Source organism: Metopolophium dirhodum, chromosome 4, assembly GCF_019925205.1.
Source record: "Metopolophium dirhodum isolate CAU chromosome 4, ASM1992520v1, whole genome shotgun sequence".
Lineage (NCBI taxonomy): Eukaryota > Metazoa > Arthropoda > Insecta > Hemiptera > Aphididae > Metopolophium > Metopolophium dirhodum.
Window position 1 is genome coordinate 21,912,050 of NC_083563.1, and position 25,292 is coordinate 21,937,341.

Genomic DNA, 25,292 nt, shown 5'->3' on the forward strand with positions numbered 1-25,292 from the left:
ACTTGGTCTTTTTTAGTATTTTGTACTTCTAATGTAGAATCATCAAGTAAATATTTTTAATAGATTTTCAATACTTGTACAACAAATGAGCGTATGTACATTTTTATATGATATATATGGCCATGTTAGGTGTAAGTATATTATAAGACGTAATATATTACAATATCGTCCGGCGTTGAAGAGGAAAAACAACGGCCGACGAAACAATATCGTGCTTTTCGTACTTATTCGTTTTTAAAAATATATTCTTACATAGTAGGTAAGTATAATAATATATCGCCGTATCGGTATCTGTATTCCGTATCATATAAATTACAATAATGATATTATAATAATTGTTTGTCGGAAGTGCGACGGACTCGGAAGCGGCCGCGGTGTGTCGGTCACCTGGTGTCACGCGGGTACGGCGAAAAACAAAAGCGGCGGCGGCGGTGTGTTCAGGTACCGCGACACCCGAGTGACAGACGCGCGGGAGGAGTGAGAGAGCGCGGGAGAGTGTGGGTGAGAGAGTGATGGAGAAACGGGACAGGGAATCGCGTGCACATAATATTATTATTATTATTGTATAGAGGGGCGAACGTCCAACACAGTCTGGTGAACAACGACTTGTTTTTTTTTACAGTCACCTCTTAGTGACGGGTGCGAACGGTCCGTTGTCGTGCGTGGATACCGCCGTCGTCGCCGCCGCGTTAGTTTGAGCCCGCGCGTGGGAAAATTTGAATGAAAAAATTTCCGGACGAGTTTTGTTTTTATAGTATGTAATATCGTTGATTACAATAGTGTCCGCTGTGGATTTTGCATTCGAATGACCAATGATCGCAGGAGACGAGACGGCGAGGGTTTAACCGTGTGAATTGATTAATGCGGACGGGGATCTGTAGTAGTTTAGGACGACTTGACCTGAGATCATCAGCAGCAGGTCAGTGAATTTATTATCGTACAGTATGGATGTATATCTACTTTACCTATATAGTGAATTTTACATTTAACGTAATTTTATGTTTAATGAAATATATAATATAATATATTTGAGAACCATATCCTAATATAGGATGCAATATATAGATACATTTTTCTCATACCTGGGAAGGCTGGGATAATATGTTATCCGGAACCACAAGTGTCTTAAATTTTAATATGGTAGGTACCCATTAATACAGTAACTGGGACATGGAGAAACGTTGTTTGGTATCTGCAAGTTTATAAGTGGTATCAATAAAACGCATATACCTATCTTGATTTTCAATTCATTGTTTTTACAGCATAACTCACACGAACTTACATTTTCATTATTTTATGTATTTTTGTCTTAATCGAATTGGTTGTTATTGCGTATGTAGGTACGAGATAAAATTCTAAAGCTCTGCAGGTTCAGTACCACGACCAAGGGAGGGAGCACCATAAGTCCCCGAGCCTAAAAGGTTCCATTTCAATATCACGGGGTTGGCTTTATACCTGATTTTAACACTTCCGCGAGACGTCTTCTTTATACTTGAGACTTACCCGCAGTACTATACATATTTGAGTACAGTATTCGGTATACACACATTCCGGTATAGAAAACTACATCGCGCTAATTTCAATGGTAAAACTACTAAATAATGATCGCCCAGTTAAATACTGCTACAGTAGTGTTTACACTATTGCGACGAGCCAACTGTGCCTAGATAGATGAGAATAAGAGATTACAATTCGTTCGTTTGTATATGTATATTTCGGTTTTTAATGATCGCCGGAGGAAACAAAATTTTTAATTAATCAAGACGAGAACCCTCACAACTGTGGTAGTCCATAAATGTCTTGGTCACGCGCATGCAATATAATATTACAACTATTCTGTAGTAGCACACAAACGCACACACTGGAAAATAATATCAAAATATTATTTATGAGACAATATAGTGGAAAGTCTTTCGTGGCTGTTTAAACGTACAAACAAACGCTTTACGTATACAAAATATGAAAATAATATTAAAATATAAGATGCGATGACAACTGATGTACTACATATTATTATTATACATGATAATATGTGAATATTTTGTGCAAAAACGTTTCGAGTTTAAAAGAAAAAATCTATTTCAAGCGCACTTATCTCTGACGTGTGTTTAATACATATATTTTTTTATTTTTAATTGGCCATTTAAAGTATATTTTGTAAATAGTCTATATCATATGTTATACGTGATGTCGAATGAATGAAAATCTATCATGAAAAATTAGTTCCGACTCAAATATTCATAATATATTTCTAAAACGAATAAGAACGACGACGGCGTTATAGCTATAATAGTACTACTTTTATTTTATGATTTGGTGCGACGATTATTTTACAGGTGTTAAATTTACACACATAATATATTCTAATTTATTTTCTTTTATTATTATTTATACAGTATAAATTATATTATATACATATTATTCTTGAATTTGATTTTTAAACGTACCTAGTTTGACTAAAAGAAACATTGACCGTTTGAGAATTAACACACTGATAACTCTTTTGTCGGTCAAGACATATAATATTATTATTTATATACGTATATAGGTACTAAATGTATTGTGTATTTGTGTATATTATACAGTATACACGTACTTTTTTTTTATTCTAGATTATTAGTTATAATATGTACAATTTATTACATTGAATGAGGTGAATATAAATAATGAATAATGATATAATAATTATACTACTCGTTAGTATACTATATGATATGTAGATTACGAATGGTTACTAAAAATACCAATATAACCAATAGTATAACAAGGATAATGACAACAGTTTAAAAAAATTCTCTATGGCCTTCATACGTGAGTGGTATATTGGTATAAAACTGGATTAAATTATTCTATGTAAAAGTAGTATACTAATATTCAAAAAAATAAAAATGTATAAACATACAAATACAAGTGAAGCGAGGGTTGAAAATCCATTGAAAAAACATTTTTGAAAATGAATATTATAATATACATATTACGATTTACGACGATTTATTACAATTAATTATTAGACAAGCTGAAAAAATAGACTAAATCGAGCGTTCTTTTGAGTTTGAATGTTAACAAAAATATAATACAATATCTGTTGAAAAGAAATACTTATTTAAATCGTTTGCATCGTATCATAATAGAAATGTCACCATGGTACAAATAAAAACATATTATTGTAATATATTCGGAACTATGTATAATTTTAATATACCTATACTCATATGAAAGCGGCAATATTGTGTCAACTTTATAGTATAATATTTATATTTATATTATAAACCGTCGGTAGGTATAAATAGTATTATGTTACATTGGTAATGTACTAATGTTAATGAACAAGCGTAACGAAGGCTCGCAGACACGGTTTGACACGTGGTTGTGGTACTTATACAGTTACACATAATATTATGCAGTTGTAGTAGTGTTGTGTACAGCGTATAAATACACAATAATATGTAGGTTGAAGTGGAATATATCAATCGCAGGATTTTATTTCGGGTAGATGGATTTCTATAAAAAGTCGATTGTTAAATACCGCAGTTATTGATGGGTTTTTAAATTTAAAAAAGATAGGAAGCTTGTAATTGGGGTGAAGAGGAGTTGTAAACAGTGTCTCCACGAGGGGTGTGCTGGGGATGCGGCCATAAAGGACCTCGCGCTTATTGCGAACGTAAAGGGTCTTGCGCTTTTTTAATGATTTATTATAAGAAATATATGTATTTATTCTTGATAATATCTATGAATAGATGGTGTACCCTTAAACTGAAAAGAATAATATAAAATAATCAATAAATTATGAATTAAGACTGTATAGTTACGATATTTTAGTTGTCCGTGGGCCTAGAATTTATAAATTGTACTGGGCCTCGCAAACCATACCGCTACGCCGGCACTGGTTGTAAGTCCTATAAAATCATCTCCCCGATTTCAACATAGCGTGTTACATTAGGACATGGATGATGGATACAGCCCTCATTTGCATCAAAACCTGTAAACTATCTAGCGATACACATCTTAAACTCCGATTTCCAATTACCTATATAATTATTAAATATTTAATATTCATGTACCTGCCTGAATGTATTTCGTATTAGATGTGATCGCAAGTCAACACACGTGGTTCCCATATTATTATGAATTGAAACTTCAATAAGTGCTATCTGTTGATAATACGATATATATATATATTTATGTATAAACACTCGCTTAGAACAACCTGTATAGATATTAGATAACACAATATGTCTGCACAATTATTAATTATTATTATGTATTATTATTATTATCATTACAGACGATCAGAGTGAATCCGGACGAGGTGAACTGCATTACGAACCATGAGCACGAGATTCCATAAGTAAGTACACAACTATACTTGGTATTATATTGTCCGTGGCTAAATATATGACCCGCGGGTCTTTATAAATCGTGAGCAGAACGCAATATGATTTGATAAAAAACGTAAGTGTGATTCTGTGGGAGTGGATCGTTTGTTTTTTTTATGTTTATTATACATGCTAAGAATAATTACTGATATTGTAAAATCGGCTGGTATTAGGTAATTGTATTTAAACTGTATTATTATTTATTGCAGACATTAGACATTTTAGATACCTACCAAGTACCAGCTGGCCACGATATTATGTTTATATTGTACCCACTGAATTATACTATTAATTGACGAAAATTTTTAAGACATTTGACTTGGAGCAGACCAACTTTTGGTTAGGAATTTATTCATTACGTGTATATTTTGTTGGAAATTCAAAAAGATCCAAAAAAATCCAAAAAGATCTTTAAAAAAATCCTGTTAAAATCACATGGTTTCAAATATTTAGTAAAAATATACAATTCGGGACTCTCGTCATCTTTAAATTATATTAAAAGAACCGCGGACTCAGTGACGTCAATAATATAACTAACATAATAATATATAAGTATTAAGTAATGATAATCTAATAATTAGATAAAATTAACAATTATTGTTAATTTTATCAACAACTATGTGTGCATATTATTATATTATCGAACCTTAGAGTTCATTGATACTCAGGTATGGTTAAATATAAATTAAAGGTTTTGAATGTTTTCAATTCAACTCGCTCTTATTAGACGTAGGCGCGAATGCTTTCTCTGTATGCGGGCGATACCTATACGGTATTATGAGTATATAATACTACCTACAGGTAGGTACAGCGATATTATTAACAAGGCGTATATAGGTACTTACCACATATTATGAATCAATAAAAATAAATGAATAATAATATGATGGTTTATTATTATACATTGTGTGTGGTACTTTTAGCGCTCTCTTCGTTGTAACCTCGTGCGCGTGCGTGCGTATGTGCAGTATAGTGTATACATATTATACATTGTTCAGTAACATAATTAAAATGAAATAAAAATAAATCAATACCGCAGCGTCTTGATTTTTTCCGACAAATTTCTACTGACCGAGTTCCATTGTATGCGACGAGACAATAATAATACATTAGAACATCATACGTTTGAATTTTAGGGTACCGCGGGAATCGAATCAAAAAATAGAAATCAAAAACGTTTTATATATATTGTGTATTATTATTTGCTCCAGATGACTGATGACGAATACTTACGATTTACTTGTAATTGTAATTCGTTTGATTTACGAAGAATGATTTTTTTTTAATTCAAGCTCGGTTTGATATTATATTATATTACATGCAAAATGAACAAAAAAATTAAAATAAAATTGTTGCATATTTTGTTTGTATATGAAATGAATGAATTAATTGTAAGCGGCCGTTTTTGACGAGAGTGAAATAGTGAATAGTCATGCCGTGTGCCTGTATTAATGTGTCCTCATCTAGATCATTTCTAAACACAGTAAAAATCAACGAGTTTGAAGTGGGACGTCCGTCAAGTCTTTAAATGCACCCAAGGACTTGGTTTATTATATAATTATAAGTCGTGGGTAACAATTAGTAGGTACATTTTGTATTTAAAGTTGGATTTCGTTTTGTATAATACGACTAAATTGTGCCGAGCATTAAGATATTACATGTAGACTGCTCTTAGGCACATATAGTCATATTATTACTATAATATTCTCAATATAAATACTATATGATTGATGAACATGCGAACATAATATTTAAGTATAGTGACATTAAGTGGCCCGGCATTCTATAAAATTTGAAATTTGAAAATTATATTTGTACTTTAGTTGCTGCTTTAATTATAATATTTTTCCACTAATCTACAGCCCATACCTATTTAGGGGGAGGGGTTAGGTGTATTGTGACACGGTGTATTATATAGACAAAAATTACTTCACAGGAATAATTCTCAGGCCATTTAGAATTGTCAGATTTTGACAACTATTTGTTATCTTTTTTATCATTTATTTAAAAAAAAATGGTGTAGTATAGTTTGTAAAAAAGCTTAAAACTGTATTATTTTTGAAGATTTTAATACATTTTTGAATATTATAAAAGTTGAGATTAAAATATTGAAAAACGGAGTTCAACGTGGCCTGTAGAATATTACCCTATATTTGTTTAAAAAAAAATTATCGAATTTGGTTGATTTTATAGATCAGGATCACTCGAAGATAACTCAAAAATATAAAAATTGGTTCTGCGTATATGTTGAGCGTGGGCCAGAGAGAGAAAACAAACAGTGCGCTGACATAATCTTAATAACTAAATAAATAATACTGCTTATATAAAACTCATAAACAACTGCAGCATAAATTAAAGTAATGATCCATATTATTAAAATATAATTTAGTATTAAGCATATCAAAATTACAAGTAAATAACGAATAAAATAGAGTTTGAGTAAAATGAACAATATAATTTCTATTGTGAAATTGCAATATTTCTAACTAACACGACCCGAGAGCGTACAAAATGTACATACATTTTCCACGCTGTATGCGATTATTTTTAATGAAGAGTCCTACCTATGCGTATAATGCTGATATTATATTATATTAAACTCGTTAAGTTTTCCAGATTTTAATTATTGTTTTACACTTTCCCCGAGCACAATTATTCTCACTTTTTCCATTTAATATAAATTTGCATTGGCTACGATTGCGTTTAAGATGGCACCTATATGGGTATACTTACACAGTTACACGGTATTTATACAGCGGATAGGTACATGGTCAAGGTAGATAAATTAACCACTAAAACCACAACTAACATCGTGTTTCTCATTAAATTAAGTTGACTTGATTTCTTCTCTAACTAGGTACTCACCATTTCGTATCCATAACAAATTATCTCTGTAAATTAAATAGAAATTTAAAGATTTCGCTACCCATAGTCTATACACATATAAGTAGCTTTTTCATTTGACGTTCGTAATTAATTACTATACCAATATTATTAAATACTATTTAGTATTTGCTATACTGTTTATAATCGTGCAGTTATATACGTGTACACTAGCTGTACCTAATGTTCCATTTTAAGTAACTCTATCAACATTTACTTTATTTTTATATTTTGAGCCTACGTAAATATATTGATTTTACAATGAAGTGCTTATATTTTGTTATGTCTGTGTTCAATGTATTGTGGAAGAGGTGCCTAGCAACTCACGAGATACTGACATAACACATATAAAGCCACATTTACGTTATTTAATATAAATAATGTGCTGTTGAATATTGGTTTGTGTTCAAGGAAGCATACAAATATTTACTCAAACAATTTATTTTTCTTATCAGTTGACAGTTATCAGACTATTACCAAATAATTAGTTATCAAATATTAACGTTAATATAAACGTCTTTTATAAAATGTTTTAATTATAACAACAACAATATATTTTGATTATATATCCCTTCTGAAATTCGAATCTAGAATTTTTATGTTGCTGGGTATTAGAGCACATATATTAGAAACTGTTTCGAATATTTGAATATTTTGAGTAGGTAATATATTCATATTAAATTACCGATATCATAATAAATATGGCGTATTTGTGCATTATTATTTTTAACTACTACCTAGACATTTTCTTTAAAAACAAACATAACGCATTTTCACAAATTTACATCATAATTTTTTATTTCCTTTACGTCAATGAAAACTTCTAAATCTTATTTGACTTACCATTTAAGTACTAATCATTTAATAAACTGTTTAGACTACCTAACGTTGTTGTACATAATATATTATATTTAATTTTTCGTCGTCGACGTTTGGACGATATAATCATCAGGTAACCTACCTATAACAAATCAGCTTCAAATATTTTACGCATCGCGATAATAATAATTGCAGAGTACGCGAGCGTATAATTAATTAATAATATAATCATACAGTTACATGTTACATCCAATGTAATTTTATTTCAAAGGTCAAACGGCAGATAATTCATTACATTTAAAACGTGCAAGGTCTTCTGTGTGTCTTTTATGGGTAATATAATATCTTAATTGTTTGCAAGCATTTAACAAAATATGTTTAAAATAATATACAATAGTTTTTGGAATAAGCATAATAATATGTATATCCGTTAATTTACGTAAGCGCGTTTATATATACGATCGGACAGCCTTCAAGAGGATCCAATGCAGCCCAAATGCCCAATATAAAATTAATATTATAATAATACACGTATAATTGCCGCTTTGTTCGCGTATATTCTACATATTATTATATTATAATAACGTCACAATACTCCCGCAATATATTTTATATGCGTATAATATTATCTACCTACGCTGCGGTGCAATGCCCTACTCGACTCAGTGATTTCGTACAATTCCCGGCACATCATCACCGCAGCCACGTGCATATATACATATACCTACAATACAAAATACAATATGGACGTGAAGTAGAACTACCGATGAGTGTATAATATAATATATAGTTATTAAGTATTTTCGAAACGAGATCGAATCTAATGCGAAAAAAAAATTAATAGCATCACGACGAAGTATTATGATGATTTTTATCGTCACGAGAACTCCTCCATATGCTATGATTCAATATTTTTCGAATTATTCCTACGAAAATCTATTTATTGAAGTGGAAAACGTAATGAAGGAAATACTTCAGCGAACTGTGTATAGTATAGGTACTTTCGTATAATAACGCGTAGGTACGCGTTATTTAACTTGACAAATGAAATCAATAGGTTAGGTTAGGCTAACCTAACCGTTTCTATACTTACCTAATTACCTATATGGCTATATTGAATACAATATTATGCAAATTTAAAAACTGATTTACAATCTAAAATAGTATTGTAGAGGTAAGTAATGTATGTGTATTATGTGTATCGTAACTTTAAGCGAACAATATGACTATTTTATGAAATAAGAACGATGTGAAACAACGCGAGTTATGAAAAAAAATCATAAAAATGGCACTTTTTCAAGAAATTAATGCTCATATCAAATTTGACATTGTTACATTTTTTGGTAATTCTCTTTGTTACAGTACTATTTATTTTGGAATAATATCTACGCATCAAGAATTTTTGATAAAATTAATTTTTATCATTAAAATCTATAAAGTTTTAATTAAAAAAATAATATATTTGCATTTTTATTACATTATATACTACTGATTATTATATGCATAATGTACAAAATATAAAGATACTTACACTTATATTTTAGAAATCAGGATTTAATATGTATAGTTATGGAAAAGATATCGACAGTACTTAAAATAAAAAAAAAATCATGTTATAAATTGTATATTATATACTAACTACTGATTGTGAAACAGTCAAATATCACACGATGTCAAATTTGAAATTTGATCTTTTGATTCATGAAAAATGTTAATTAGTGAAATCGCAAAACTACTATTTTAATGCACTTAAAATTTAAATTAATGAAAATAAAAAGTATCAAGCTTTATTGAAAAGTAATAAACAAAATAGTGTTTATAAATGAATCTACATACATTTAACTAATTTAGGAAAGGGATATAAACTATTAAAGAGACACAAAGTCATACAGCATAATGTGTAAAAAAAAGTTTATTGATGAATACTGTTAAAAAATGCCGTAACATTGTAATTAAAAAAATTACATAAAAAGGCCACCCTAATATTTAAAATCCAAAATTTCAAAATATGTGAAAAATGTTAACTTAAAGTTCCAAAATTATTTATTGTCACATAGGTACCGCCTAATTCAAACGTTATATGCTAGGAAAACATGCAGGACGGTTTTCAATTTTTATGAGAAAGGGCACAACTGCACAAGTCGTTTATTAATTTTATTTTGATCCAGCGTTTCTCAACCTGGGGGTCGAGCTTTAACAACCTTTTATTTACATGAAAAATAAAATTTTTATAATAGTACTAACTGTATGGAATTGAATTGATTTTGATATATTTAGGTTGTGCCAGGTCAACAATTACATACATGCAAAGCACACTAGATCCATGTAAACTATGTCAAAAGTCACAGAGTCCAACTTAATAATTTGTATTTTAACTATTATAATAAGTAATTCTTTCACAGTGTCATATTATTTACAGTCATTTATAAATAACTAGGTACTTTGCTTAAAAGAATAACAATTAAAACAAGCAAAAACAGCATTATTTGGTTACATTAAAGTTTCAAAAAAATTGGAAAAGCTGATTCTCGGAAATCATGTTTTTGGACTTAGGGTGCTTTGCATAAATGGGGACGAAATAGACTATAAACTATGAATAATAAAGTAAAAAGTATAAATTAATGTGATATTTGAGATTGGTTTATATTCAAACGGTTTTTTTTATCATAAAGGGGGGGGGGGGGTGGGTCATGAGGTGACTGATTTTATTTTTCATCTATTTTAGGGGGTCGCTGCTCGCGATGTTAAAAAGGTTGAGAAACGCTGTATTAAACTAATACCTATTTGGCTTGGCGCTTTGCGTTGCTATACCTACCAGTTGTGCGATGCGACTGAGAGTTGGCAACGCCCGCTGCTACTAGTTCCCGGATGGGTGACCACCCGAGTTCGTAGTAGTAAAAACCTTGCCACACATATACGTGTTGTACCTTAGCAACCGTAACAAAACCTTACCGTACCAACCTTACCAACCACAGTTCATAATCCCCTACAACAACTAATGGCCATAGTCGCCGAGCTTAAGTTCAATAAAATAAAAATAAAAATAAAAAAATAAACTAATATATTTACGTTATTTTTATTTTATACCTGCATATTATAACAGTTTAAAAGTTCTATACTTATCTATATACTAAAAAAAATATACAATTATAAAAAAAAATAAAATAAAATTGACTGTAAAAATAATAATTTTAAGGTTATTTGCTACTGAAAACCAACGAGAATTGACTTGTTTTCCTTTACACAAAAACCTCCAACTATTTCCTACAATAAATTTTGAAAAAGATTAATTTTTCTACAAATTCACAGCCCTGCCTATAATTATTATTTATTATTATGTTCTGTGACGGTCCGTTAAAACAGCAGTGACACGATATTTTTTACCTTCATCGTGTAGGCTGTAGTATATATATTATATATATGGACATTATATTACGATTTAGTGAAACTGCAGTTTGACGTGTTGGAAATATCTCATTGATACCTATTTGATGTTCCCCGCACATTATATTAGAATGCACGACCAGACGAAAATCCGAATAAACGTCCGGAGGAAACATTTGTGTATAAAACTTCTCGATTGAACACGAACCTAAATCAACAATAGACATTCCGAGATGTACCCAAGTCATATTACAAAACAACTGCTTTCTAATAGCTCTGAGATTAGGGGCACGCCGCGCCATTGCCGCCGACGCTTTACTTTGCGGCCGCCGATTGTCTTTCCTTTCACTGGGTCAAAAATCGGCGGTCTTGACGTATATATCGCCCATCGGTAAACGTATATTGTTGCGCCATCGTTTACATATTTGATACTATTAAATCGTTATGTTTAACGTTTATAAATGAAAATACATAATAATATATATTATTATTGTATTACGTTATATAATATGGTTTTTTGATTTTTGTCGGTTTGTTTATAGAGCGGCTCAAGACGGTTTCGTAAACCTATTGAAAGAGGCAACTAAAAGAGATTGTAACGCCAAAGATGATGACGGAATGACGCCGACGCTTTGGGCGGCTTTCAAAGGGCACCTGGAAGCGTTGAGGATACTCGTCGGCAGAGGGTAAGGGTGACATGCGGTGCAACATGTTCATGTTTTTATTTTTTAATTTTTAAAAACGGTAAATCAAGGAAATCAATCGATTGTATAACGTTCGGTGGGAAAGCGTGACATTTGGATCCCAAGACTAATCGGTCTTATATTATGATGGTATTGTATATAGATACCATAGGTTCGGTTTCAGTGAGATAAAAACAATAGTGACAACGTAATAAGACGAAAAAAAAAATATAAACAAATAAAAATACTAGTCATCTGTAAAAACTAACGTTTAACGATACTTTGGATCTTTGTAGGCGACATCCTGTCGTGTAACTATTGCAATATTATATAATTCCTTTTCATAAAAAGTTAAAAGAACCGAATAAGCGGGAAATTTTAACAAAAAGTATAAACGGAAAAAAATATTATTCTCTTTAGGCACCTACATAATATATATATATACGTATACACTAAACATATAAAACAAAGACATTACAAATTGTATTGATCAAAAAATATCTCTAGCAATTGTGTTTTAAATCGTATTCAACATTTAGTTAAATAGTACCTATTCAATTTAGCCCACCACGCAAACTGACCCTATCAGCACTTGGCCACAACTAACCAATCCCGCTGTATGATTAAATATAATCTTGTATTAAAATTTCAAAATATAAATCGTGTCACTGTTGTTAAACGAATCACATCTAACGTTTTAGCGGTGATCCTGAAAAATGCAATTACCATCTTGGACAAAATGCATTACATCTGGCCGCATCTAAAGGACATTTGAGTTGTGTGACGTTTCTTGTCGGTTTCGATGTCAACTTGTGGGCTTTAGACTTGGACTTTCTCACGGCAATGCAATTAGCAGCCATACATGGTAAATCGCAAGTACTCCAATACTTGGATAAAGCGGCCGCATCTCAAATAATGCAGAACAAGTAAAACAACTTTACATATATAAATGGATATAAATGACGGCGGTTATTGGTTTTACAACTATAAAGTTTTTTTTTTAGGAAAAAAGTTGAATCTAAGAAAGAAAAGGCTCAGAAAGACGCAGAACGTAATCAAAAGAAGTACGAAGATCGGACGAAAAAAGAAAGAGAAAAAGAGAAAAAGCAAATTAGAAGGGTAGAAAAAGAATACTTGGGTGGCAACAAAGCAGATTCGGAAACTGCCATACCTACTGTTCGATCAATTCCTTTGTCGTAAGCATTATTATACAATTTAAAATAATTCGATTTCCATACGCATCACACATTTTAAATATTCACAGAATTAGTAGTGTGTGTAAAAAAATGGTACTGTTATAATTGTTCATAAATAACAACACACTTTTATGACAGTCGCAAAAAAACAATTTTTTTTTAAACTTAGTTTTGGAACGGAACCTCTTACCGTGCAACCTATTCTCAGTATCTATAACTTTATGTAAAATGACTAATGAGATTAAATTAATTTTGGCAGTTTGCGAAAATCATCATCGGACCTGTCCTGTAAGTCGTTTACAGAGATCGTCGGATCCGGTACCGTGAAGAAACCGTTTGTTAGCTCGGGCGGTGTGAAGAAGATATTGGACAGGAAACTGAAGGCGGCAGCGGCAGCGGTGGACGCCCACAACAAAACCAATAAATCGTCGTACAAATCGATAAAAGAGGCGAGTATATTATTATGCTGCATTCTTATCTAATTAATTGCGAGAAACGCGTTTACCAGATGACACTATATAGATACTCCAATGTTCGACTTTCTCAGTAGGTATATACTCTATACGTACCTACTATACCCAAATGTTTCCTTGAAATAATAGAATTCTTTTTATCATTAATTTTATGAATTCTTAAATTTGTAAAGTAAAAAGTTGTACATTTCTAACATTGTAATGCCAGACAGTATATAGGTTTAATCCACATAACATACTATCTACGTACCTATGTACCTACTATTATTATTATGATTAAAGTACGCCAATCAAAAAAAAGAATATATATTTTATAATAGATACGACAGTAGACAAAATCCTACCAAAAATTCCATTGCCGTCGTTGCGCAAACATACTGTTATTTTATTATTTATTATTGTTATATCGTTACGTAAACGATCCACAGGTCGAGGATAGCACGAGTGTACGAACCATAACGTCCAATGGAGATTCGCAAATTATTTATGTCAATTCGTACGAGAACGAGAACGGAGGTAAATACAATATAATATCAACGTGATAACATTATAATAATATAAACCATATAATATAATTCATAATCAAAACACATCACAAAACGATTTTAAAAAAACGATTGCGATCGTTTTCGTAGGTAAGCAGTGGAGGTCCACATAGCGTACAGTCGACATATTATTATGTGATAAAGTATATTATTATAAAATCGTATTGAGCGTTGTGCCGCTTGTACCTAACGCGTTTGTGAAGGGAATAATAATTTCGCGTTTTGTAGTACCTAATGCGTAAATAAATGGATGAAAAACAAAGTCACAATATGTGTGGTTTTGTAGTTAATAATTTATTTGACTTTTTTCAATAAGTATTGTATAGTAAGTGTATTTTAATATATTAAACAATATCGGTCTCAGTCAATTATAGGTACTTTTGGAACAATTTCTTCTGTTATTATATTTTTAATATAATAATATTATCAAATGAAAACGAAAACAAAACGCAGTGTTATTGAATTTATAATGGAGCGTGAATATTTTTTTTTTTTATAGATTTTAACTGTTTCAATATTTTTCAAAAATTAACTATAATTCCATATTTTTGCCTATATTAGGCTATGCTTAAATATTTTTATAATGAAATAAAAAATCACATTTTTTATTTATTTGTGATTTTCTAAATGCAAATTGGAAAAAAACAATTTAGAGTAAGGAATTAGGACTCAATAGAAATGATAAATAATTACAAAAACAACGATCAGCAGAACTAGAATACAGTTTACAATTTACTCAGAAATAGTCAATGCCTTTTAAAAAATAAATATAGTCATTTCTTTTTTACATTAATTCATTTTCCACAGTTGTTTTATAAACATCCTAACTGGTAAATATTATGCAAAACTTGGCCGATCAAACTAACTGCTGTTTATAGTGTATTATGAAAAGAGTTATATATAAAAGGAAAAATTGTCGACCGAACTCATAGACCAATACAATATATTGTACAATAGGTCGTCATCTTGACATCCCGTAACAACTGAAAATATTTTTGATTCTCCGGTCTATTACAAAACGACAATAGAAAACGATAAATGAGCGTGTCTAAGTGATGAGCCTACAGAAGAATTTCCAATAGTCTTCAACTATAGAGCAAATATATTTTAGGTCAAGACAGTATATATTGTTATTATTATTATAATTTATATTGTTTAACTGTGTCAACACTGTAAAACATACATTTCTGGCTGTATCGAAACTTCAGATTCTCCTCCGTCCGCCTCGAATAATATAACTATAAAATAATAATTACCGTATCTCGTGAATCGTTTGACGTTTAATGATAATAATAATAATATTTGACGATTTTCAGGGAAAAGAGGCAGGATTTCGGATGTGTTCGAGTTGCACCGCACAATTTCGCAACCGAACTTCATCATGGATCTACAAAACGACGATAAAGTACACTGGCACGATCAAGGTAGCATGTTCGATCGACCGGGTTTCGGAAGCGTCGCGTTCAGGCAAAAGTAATTTGTTCGCACACATTAAAACGTATAGTCATACCTAAACATAAAAATATATATTATAACATAAATAATACAATATTGTACACGTGTAATAGAATAGGTAACTCATATCAATATCATACTATGATGACACATAACCGATAAAACATAATAACCGTGTAATTTTCGTGTGGCGTATTTGATATACGAAAAAGAAAAAGAAAAGAATATACCGTTTCAGAGAGTAATTTTAATCAAACGATGCGTGTACCATGTCACTTTAGGACTTTTTATAACTTCATATAATTCTTTTCGAGGAAAAAAATGTACAAAATACAGTCTGTAAAACCAATCGAGCGTCATATTATATTTCATAATACATACCACCGTTAACGGTTTAATTTCTTCATTGCCATAAATTATTCGTTGACTTGAGTAGCTTATGTGAAATGACTCAAAATTCGAGTGTTTTATACTTTTTCACGAATACATGACCAATTACATCAATTATCGTATATTATGGTCATTGCTTTTCGATTGCTTACCGCAATATTACGTAATGTACTACATACATACATGGTATAATATAAATAATATAATATAATTGTTGTTGAACTTTAAAACCGGTTTTCGTTAAAACCAAAATCATACTTGTACTCGAGATCAGTGGCGCAACCACGGAGAACACGGATCCGATCCTCCCCCTTCCGTGTGAGTGATATTTCGGTATATCTATAGATACCGAGTATCTATATTGAATTTAATTCAGCAATAATGTAAATTGTAATTATAATATTTAGGATCAAAATTCTATAGAAACGAAATATTTAAAATATTTTAAATATAAGTTTAAATATTTAATTTATACCATGAACCTCCACACCCTGTCACTCTAAATCAGAATATTGCTGGTTGAAGAATATCGTAAATATAATAATATATAAACAAACAACACAACATTAGAGTCATGAAACGAATATAATGTATTATAAAAGTGTATAGCGATTATAGCCGTCTAGGACCATATAGGTAGGTTTCTATAATACCATTTTTCTGGACCATCTTTATTTAGTTCCGTCGATGGTATTAATAATAATATAATATGATATTGTATAAATATTCATAAGCGAAGATCTGTGAGGAATAACCTGGCATAGCCCCCCTACATAATTTATTCAAGGCCAAAGCCCCCCAAAAATAAAAATAATAATGTAGATACCTACTTACTTATTTTATGTGTCTAAATTAAAATTACATTAAATTATTGTTCTGAGTAAAGAGATTTACATTGATATTTGTTTTTTCTTCATTTTTTATTCTATGTAACTACCTACTTACACGTATTCAGGTAGATATTCTGGTTTAAAAATTAATTAATACCTCTATTAAAATCAAAATCGCCTCAGCTATTGGTACATACTACATAAGGTAATTTAAAATAATTTGGAAAAACTGTCAAATCAACTATTTTATTTTTTTAATCGTAACTTCAAAAATAATGGTCTATACATTTGAAATTCTAACACTCATCAAAAATGTCTTGGAAAATATTAAAAATACAAATAATATTATTATTATTAAACACACATCAGCAATAATTGTTGGAGCCAATATTTATGAAACTTACAACATAGATAGATACCAGTACACCATAATATGTCAGGGGCGGCTAAACTTTTTTGATTGAGATCTACTGAGATTAAATTATTTTATTTTAGGATCGGAAATTATTTTATATTAATAATAAACATTAAAACATACTTATATAAATAATAAAATAAAAGTGTAAAGTTATCTAAAATGAATGTTTCACATTAAATTTTTAAATAATTTTAAAATGTATTAACATTATACTGTTGATGCAGAAGTGTGTCATTGCATATCATGGTCAGTTAATTATAATCTCGGTAATAGCCGCTAACTGCTAAACAAAGACGCTGCTCTAAATGATCATCAGAAAGTAGATCTCAGCACCTATTCAGATTTTAGAACTTTCATGTGAGAAATGTCAATTTACACGAAAAGGTTAATCCAAAATATGTATTTAATAACTATATCTACAAAATGACAAGTTTATAAAAATAATTAATAAATTCTTTCAAGGGGGGATCGACTTAGAAATCGTCTAAGATCAACCGTTTGGCCACCCTTCCAATATATGTGATGAATATTTTGGTGAAAGGACATTTAATATTTTTCGGGGGGATGTTAATGAATTTTAAATGGATGGTTCAAATTTTGAACTTAACTGGACTTTAGATGTTTAGATAAATTCTAAAATATTAATATGGAAAAAATTCTAATTAAACTTTAGAGACTTTAGTACGCGTACTGTTAAAAATTACAATTTGTAGTTCATTTTAACATCTTATATCGATACCTATAATAATACTCACTAATAGATAACTAATACATTTTCAGCGTGACCACAATTCCAGTACCAGACGTGTCTAGGGCGACCATTGAAGACGAGGCGTGCAGTATCGGCAGCGCTGGAAGTCTAGTGAAGCGGAACCAGCCGAGCAGCACAATGTCCTGGGACGAATTTCAAAACAGCGACGGTAACACTAAATCCAATACGTCCATCGTTGTTTATATTACCGTGAATAATAATAATTATCGTTACGAGGATAAAATACATCAAATATACAATTATAGTGCGGGTCATGTGTCGAAAAAATAAAAATAATTATACGTTGTACAGTAAGATTCGTTTACAAAAACCACAGCAGACGTCCGAATCGTATACCGCGGTATGATAAATATTCGACGAAATTGTTTCTTTTTTTTCAATAAATTCCAACGATAATCCCGATCGAATCCCACACGCTCTCACGATTTAATTACACCGTTGTGTACGGACTTTGGACATTTAGACGTATTTATTATCATAATATGTAAAAGAGAATAAACATATAGGCCCCCGCAGCGTTATTGTAATATTGTATAATACAATATTATATATACGCAGAAAACAATATATAAACATAATACCATATGATATTAATAGTGGAATATCTAATTGCAATTCACTCAGCCAAAACCTCTACAAACGCCACACGGTGTATAATAATTTATAATTAGTTACCTTTCTAAATTGGAAACATAACACACAACGTATCTATGATACCCGAGGTAAAATAATATTTATAAAATATATCATCATCACTTGAATAATGAAGTCCGTAATGCTTATTTCTTAATAGAATTTATTTTGCATTATTTTGTGATTTATTTAAAAATACTAACTACAAAGTACTAAAAATTAAGTCCAAATATACTTATATGTTAAATTTTATAAAAATGGGTGGGGGGAATTATCGCTCCTCTGTACAATAGAAGTAGAATGTGCCTATCATCATTCAGTATAGGTCACTGGATGTGTTCAATTTGAATTCAGTGATAAATAATTGCATATGAAAAACGATTCTGAGTGAAGACGGTCTGTCCGCCTAAATTACCTACTAAGTATAGGTACATTTTCATATAAATATATTGCTATTGATTATTATAATAATTTATTATTTAACTATTATGAATAAGGTATAAACTATAAATAGTCAATGGGATGAAACTAATCTAAATATTTTGAAAATGTTAGTGTATATAAAAAATAATAATAAACGTTATAAAAATCCCAACGAAAAATTGTTTTTTAATTTTATTATGACAAAATAACTAAAACATAGGTTTATTATATAAATAGTTATTAAAATGTTTAAAAGAAGGAATAGTTTGGTTTATTTAAAAATATTAGTCAATCTATTGAATTTCATATCAAACGACATAATAATGGTCATTAAACTCTTACGTAATATACCCCCATCCATCCGAGTAGGATTCTATATAATAATCCCTCGCGGAAATATAAGAATAGTCTACGTTGAACCCACTACGAGGGTTGTATAGTAATGGGCGCAAACCAGGGACTGGAACTGAACCTAAAAGAACCGGTTCTATTTCTTTAACCGGAACCTATAAAATATTAAGAACCGAAACCTTTATTTTAATAAATAAAGTACCGGAACCGGACCGGGTTTTTTAAATTAAAAATGTACTTTATTAGGTTCAAAAATGAATTTATTTTATTTATCATAATGTAAGGCTATTGCGGTTTTGTGTATAATCTATGTATGATCATATTATTATGATTTTTTTAATATTTCTCAAACTATTAATTTATTAAACCCACATTCCGGATAGGTATTTAAAATTATTATACTTTTCGGTACCGAAATTATCTGGAACCGGAACCGAAATTATTTGGAACCGGAACCGTTATTTTATTTTTGGAGAACCGGTACCGGAACCGATACCGATAAATTCAAAAGGTTCCAGTCCCTGGCGCAAATTCACGAATATCTCCTATTCGGATTCTTCTCGATTCACCGGCGAAGCTTCCGCGACAGTTGTCCAGTGGACTTATAATATTATTGTCTTTCGTCTGTTTTAGAGGAAAACATCGCGCTGAACGGGCGCAGTACAAAGTGGTCGGCCGTGCACAAGTTTCTGGTGTCGGCGGGCGTCGGCGAGTACGTCAACAAGTTCGTCGAGCAGCGGGTGGACCTGGACGCGCTGTTCATGCTCGACGACCGAGACCTGATCTCGCTCGGTCTCCCACTTGGCCCCAGGAAGAAGCTGCTCGGCGCCATCGACGAGCGGGCGGGGAGACGCTGCGCCCGCGAAAATATTGGCGTCTGTCCGGACGCGATGGCTCCTGCAAAATCGCTAAACGGGTGTTGATTAGTAATTTTATGAAAAAAAAAAATAAAAAATACCACATCACGACTGCGTATCGCGGGCATTCGGTTAACGGGTTTTCGTTAGGGAGGTATGTATATTATTGTGGGAGGCTGTGATTTTAATGCACTAACAAAATAATATAGCATTAAACTATGCATTAAAAAAATGTCACAAACTCGTATTAAAACTAAATAATAAAATAAATAAATATTTTAAATCATCACGTACGTAACCCATTCGTCAAGCATAAAAAGTCAATTTTTTAATTATAATTTAATAATTTAAGAATACAATCGAAAGCATTACGAATATTTTATCATCTGTATTCATAATTTATTGTTACTGACAAGTCGTATTGACAATAATCTAAAAATAAATCGTCTTTGTAAGTAGAATTCCATAATATCATAACATAGGAATCGAAATTAACAAAAAAAAAAATGTGTGCCCGATCACAATCGAAATACTTTGGAAGAAAAAACATAATTTATGTAAAGTATAATAATATAATATAAAAGTATTAGTAGGTATTTGTTATAAAAATTATAAGAGTATAATCTATGAATGTTAGTACCCATCTATTACGCTAGCAGTAATATGTAAAACAAAATATGTAAATCAAACTCAATTTCTTCTATGAAAAGAATTTAAAAAAAAAAAAAACTATGCACATAACCTCTTCACAGGACTGTATGCAAAAGCTATTAAATTTAATTAAATTTCGTCTTTAGGTTAAAAACTAAATATTATTTTCAACTGAATCTTGAACAAAATATACATCGCTCGATGAATTATTGTGATTGAAGAATACCCGCAATGTGTACGATAATTATAAACTGTTAACGACATAATATATAATAAGTAGGTAATAATAATGTGTATAATATAATATTATCATGTAAGGGTATACTAATATTTTTAAGTTATTTTTATAATAACTAAGTATTAATTCGGTACGCGTTTGCGTTTGTGCATTATTTCTTGAACTATTGTTTTGCTCTGCTTTTGGTTTGGAATTATCTAACATTATGTTAGTTCGTGATTAGTATTGTACTTTTTTTTTAAATAATTATCCTAACGTATGTCTCTACTTTTACTAGAATAATATTTTATAAGACTTGTGTAATATAATATAATCGTACAATGTGTAAACTGGCAATGCCGGTAGTAATTATTAAATAAAGGTATGCTTGTGATTACATTAACTTACCAATATAATTAAATATTAGCATTACTGCATTAGCCAATAGGTTTATACTTTATAGGCACTTCGACTGACACTGTCGTTGAGATTGCCAAATAAGTAAAACATATTTTAAGCTGTATGATAAGTATTTATTATATTTGAATAAATCTATTTGTGGCTAATAAACCCATGTATATGGTTTATCTGGACTTACTCACTAGATATACGTATATTAAAAATTATTTTATAACTATAATCCTCAATGGTTAGCTTATTACAATATTTATTATTACCTATATAATATTATACATTATACGATATAAAATGAGTTCAATTAAACAATCAATGATAAATACACTTGACATACAAATGTATACAATATTACTTATCTTATAAGTTATAAAATCATTATGATATTATTATAGGGTTATATACTTATATACTTACATTCCATAAGCATAATGGTAACACGGCGTCCCGGATAGGTAATTTAGCTACACCAGCGCCGACGTGGGTGCGTTTTTCTGTTTTATTATTATAAACCGATAAGGTAAAAATAACGTCCACACCTTTTTGATTTTTTCATGGAGACTGAAGAATACACATTTCCCCCTAAAAATCAGTTTTCCAAATTGCGCGTTAACTAGGTATTAGTGCTAGAAAATACCTGTTATGAAATCTTTAAATCTATTCACTTTTTTATTTTTTTGATGTTTGCAACTTTTTTTCAATATAAATGAATAAAATTTAGGTTAGCTGCTTATAAAAAGTAAAAAAAACTGATATCGATACTTAAATTATTTTACTTCTTTTATGTTATCAATTTTTATTTAAACATTCACATCTCGTCAAGTATTATAGTCTTAGAAAACCTGATTTTTAATTTTTACAATCTTTTTGAATAATATTTAATTTGAATTACATAGTCTAGGCACGATCTTAGTTTGAATATAAGTTAAATAAGCTCTTTAAGTTCAATTTAATCGCCTATACTCTAATTGCCACCGTTGGTTCTTATCACCATCCACTGTTTATTTAATATTCTATCCAGTATCCTATAACCATCCAGTTCACTTATTAATATCGTGATTTATGTCCGCTGACAATCTTTATTTTCTTGTATTTCATTGAAAATAAAAACAAAACGATAAATGGATTTTCGAAAAATAACATAATATGTAAAAACAGTACCCATACCTTATACAGTAAAAGTTATGATATGCATTCAAATAACAGTTTATAGCGTTCTATACAGATTAAGTTGGGGAAATACTTAATAATTTTACAAAATTGGTAATGCTACGATAGTTGCTTTAATGGATAATGATACACTTCCAAACGCTCTAAATAAATTTATATTTTATATCCATTTTAGTATTCCCATCTCCTGCATTTTACGCCTGGGTTTCTAGAAATTTAAAAATCTAATTTTTATTTGAAAAAGCGAGAGGATTACACATTTAAATGGTCTAAACTACCAACTACTCAATATTTTCTGACTTTGTTCTCCATAGAAAAATGAAGATATGATGTTTAATTTATTTAAATTATTTTAATTTTAAATATTTTATGTGTACAGCAATACTATTTATATAAAACTATAGTAAAAACAGTGGATTCAAAAGATAAAGTGGTCGAATTATTTTACTCCACAACTGCCATCAAAAAATTCATGAACATACAATGCGTATAAATTATAACATATTATATATTTCCAAAAAAATAATAATAGGTATTACACTACATAGTCATGCGTTATTTAACGCCTTGAACACCGATATCAACACGTAGTTGACATGAGTAACTTATGGTGTCCATGGCCGGTGTCAACGGTGACGCTTAATTTTCGTCCGGAACAATTAATTCGGGAAAATATTTGTCAGGAATTATGATTGATATGAATTGATTCCAATTTCAGCACCTGACAAATTAAACTATATATTTGTATTTAAATTTAATAAATTGAACCATGGTTGGGATATTTAAAACATTTTTATTTTGAAGCTTCAAACTCTTGGGTTGATATCAATACCTATATTATAAAAAAGTTATTATTTATTTTTGAAATGCTCAGGTACGTAGTAATTAAGCAAACATTGAGCTTTGACTAAAAAACATAAACAATTACCAAAAACTCATTACCTAGTACATAAATACATTTGGTTTATTCTATTATGATTATTATCCAGAAAATAATAACCATAATAACTGGATAATTCGACCAATATTAATTAATTCGTGATCATTTTACTGCTAGATTATTTGTCAGTTGTACATAATTATTATAATCCAAAAAATCTTGTTGGGGAAAAGTATAATGGTAATATATTTTATTATTTTATCTTTAAGAATTCTTTCCAATAGATACTTTTGAATATGCATTTAATTATATTCAAGTATATTATTGACATATTTCTATACTAGTGTACTATGTTTACGCAAAAATATATATATGACCCATAGGGCATAGACCTATAAACTATTGAACAGCGCATTCCACTCCACCCTACCACCAATGCACGGCATCATATAAGAGAAAGAAAGAAGAAAGAACGAAGAGAGAAAAAAGAGAAAGAACATAAAGTGTAGTAATCATAGACCTATGAAACTAACACTGTATTTTCCCCCCGTTCTCTTTTCTCTTTTACTCTATATCGTAGCCATGACCTCTCTCTCTAAGCGCTGTCCGTTAGTTTATAGGATAGACCTACACCAGCCTACACCAGCGATACTCAACCTTCGGCCCTCCAACGATTCATACGTGGCTCGAACAGAACTCATTGAATTGATAAAAAATATAAATGTCAAAACTAATATTATTATAAATATAAAATATAACAAAACAATCAGTGTGTCGCATGCACTTGCGATAAGGATGATTAAGTTTTTATGTATTTTTATCTTTTTCAAAGTATTTGATGAATTTATTGAATTAAAAAAATATACGAATTTCGAAGCTATTTTCAAAGAGAAGAGAGAGCAAAAAGAGTACATAGAATTTTGGAATTTAGAGCCAGGAAAATACAAAACCCTACAAAAATGTGCCCACTTTTTGATGACAATGTTCACATCAACATATCTATGTGAAACTTCATATAAAAAATGAAACATGCAAAGAATGTGTACAGAAATCGGCTTACTGATTCACATCTTGACGACTTGTTAAGAGTACCATGCAGAAACTACAAACCAGATATATCCAAAATAGTGAAAAAACTATCTCAATATCAAAATTCACACTAATTTAAAATAAATATTTAATTAAATTTTTTTATAATAAATTTTCAAATGTTATACAACATACACAATATATAAATGTATTTTTATTATTTTAGATTCTGAGCGAAGCGATGAATGTATTGATTCTACAATGATGTGTGTTTTTTTTTTTATTTTTGTGTCTGTCATCACCTTTTAGGACAGTAAAAGTGCTTGGATTTTCTTCAATAGTAACTTCTCTGATAGGAAAGTGAATCTAGTTGGTACTTTGGGGGGTCAAAAGTAAACATTTCCCAGTAGTTTTCACAAGCGACGTGAAAAACAAAAGAAAAA

The 25,292-nt window shown here is 30.3% G+C and overlaps 1 protein-coding gene across 1 annotated transcript; it reads left to right on the forward strand.

Annotated features, from left to right (window-relative positions):
* Positions 1-627: 627 nt before the first annotated feature.
* Positions 628-22,083, forward strand: LOC132943476 (pre-mRNA splicing regulator USH1G). The gene is made up of 10 exons (XM_061012490.1): positions 628-919; positions 4,286-4,348; positions 12,005-12,148; positions 12,847-13,071; positions 13,150-13,341; positions 13,601-13,790; positions 14,243-14,330; positions 15,676-15,832; positions 18,233-18,372; positions 20,265-22,083. The coding sequence occupies exons 2-10, from the start codon at positions 4,329-4,331 to the stop codon at positions 20,552-20,554; spliced, it is 1,446 nt and encodes a 481-aa protein (XP_060868473.1). The 5' UTR covers positions 628-919; positions 4,286-4,328; the 3' UTR covers positions 20,555-22,083.
* The last annotated feature ends 3,209 nt before the right edge of the window (positions 22,084-25,292 follow it).